Below are 1,680 nucleotides of genomic sequence, written 5' to 3'. Positions count from 1 at the left end.
TCTCTGTCCACAGGGTTCTCTGAATATACTATCATATAGGGTGGGAGGGGAAACTAGATCTTTGAGTGTTGTGGACCAAACCTCAGAAGCAACCTTTTTTTGGTGTTGTATACTGGAATTATAGGTACTAGAATTTGTCATTAAAAATTTGATTGCAACAATAAACATGGCATTTTGTATACAAATAATCTGACCATCCCACTACTACCACTGCCAAAGATGAATTCAGGTGAGGAACCCCCAGACGCAGTTGCCACAGGCGATGCCGAGCCACCACAGGCAGTCCAACAGACCACAGGTGATACCGAGCCAGGTGATGCCGAGCCACCACAGGTGATGCCGAGCCACCACAGGCAGTCCAACAGACCACAGGTGATGCCGAGCCACCACAGGCAGTCCAACAGACCACAGGTGATGCCGAGCCACCACAGGCAGTCCAACAGACCACAGGTGATGCCGAGCCACCACAGGCAGTCCAACAGACCACAGGTGATGCCGAGCCACCACAGGCAGTCCAACAGACCACAGGTGATGCCGAGCCACCACAGGCAGTCCAACAGACCACAGGTGATGCCGAGCCACCACAGGCAGTCCAACAGACCACAGGTGATGCCGAGCCACCACAGGCAGGCAAACAGACCACAGGTGATGCCGAGCCCCCCCAGGCAGTCCAACAGACCACAGGTGATACCGAGCCAGGTGATGCCGAGCCACCACAGGTGATGCCGAGCCACCACAGGCAGTCCAACAGACCACAGGTGATGCCGAACCACCACAGGCAGTCCAACAGACCACAGGTGATGCCGAGCCACCACAGGCAGTCCAACAGACCACAGGTGATGCCGAGCCACCACAGGCAGTCCAACAGACCACAGGTGATACCGAGCCAGGTGATGCCGAGCCACCACAGGTGATGCCGAGCCACCACAGGCAGTCCAACAGACCACAGGTGATGCCGAACCACCACAGGCAGTCCAACAGACCACAGGTGATGCCGAGCCACCACAGGCAGTCCAACAGACCACAGGTGATGCCGAGCCACCACAGGCAGTCCAACAGACCACAGGTGATGCCGAGCCACCACAGGCAGTCCAACAGACCACAGGTGATGCCGAGCCACCACAAATTGTAGAAGGACAGGAAACAGGTGTCACAACTGCAGGTGACCTTTCTTCATTCAATTATTTCTGTGAATGTACAGTATAAAATGTATGTATAGAGCATTTGAGAATATCTACTTGCATATACTTGTTTCACATCATTCAATATTGAAACAGTGCATTGCATGCGCATTGTTACATCCCTGTGTACCACAATTTTATGACTCTATTTCTCTTAAAGCCAGTGATTGATAGCTTGGGTACCATCGTCATAGATAACTCTGGGAGAATTTGCAATATGAGTGAATAACAGGTGTCAGACTGAGTGAAATTTGGTTCCAAATTTACAGTTACTAATTTTAATAAGTTGACAGTAAAAGTACATAGTTACATGTCAATGTGTTTTATTCAGATTTTTAAGTTGTTTGTTGGTACTTTTTTCTTTTGAGCCCTTCACACTGTCATATATTTTGTATAGATAAACAAACTATGTGTGCATACTAAAATAACAGATATCTCACTTCTCCCCTTTTAGAATCAAACATTGTCTTGTGTGACATCTGTGGGGAAAATATACCTG

General features: G+C 49.1%; 1 protein-coding gene across 1 annotated transcript; it reads left to right on the top strand.

The window, feature by feature from the left end:
* The first annotated feature begins 219 nt into the window (after window positions 1–219).
* On the top strand, window positions 220–1,132 carry LOC136423283 (protein IWS1 homolog). The gene is made up of 2 exons (XM_066411407.1): window positions 220–411; window positions 779–1,132. Exons 1-2 carry the CDS (start codon window positions 220–222, stop codon window positions 1,130–1,132), a joined length of 546 nt encoding a protein of 181 aa, XP_066267504.1.
* The last annotated feature ends 548 nt before the right edge of the window (window positions 1,133–1,680 follow it).

This window comes from Branchiostoma lanceolatum, chromosome 17 (assembly GCF_035083965.1).
Source record: "Branchiostoma lanceolatum isolate klBraLanc5 chromosome 17, klBraLanc5.hap2, whole genome shotgun sequence".
In the NCBI taxonomy this organism is placed as follows: Eukaryota; Metazoa; Chordata; class Leptocardii; order Amphioxiformes; family Branchiostomatidae; genus Branchiostoma; species Branchiostoma lanceolatum.
This window is presented reverse-complemented; position numbering and strand designations above follow the sequence as displayed.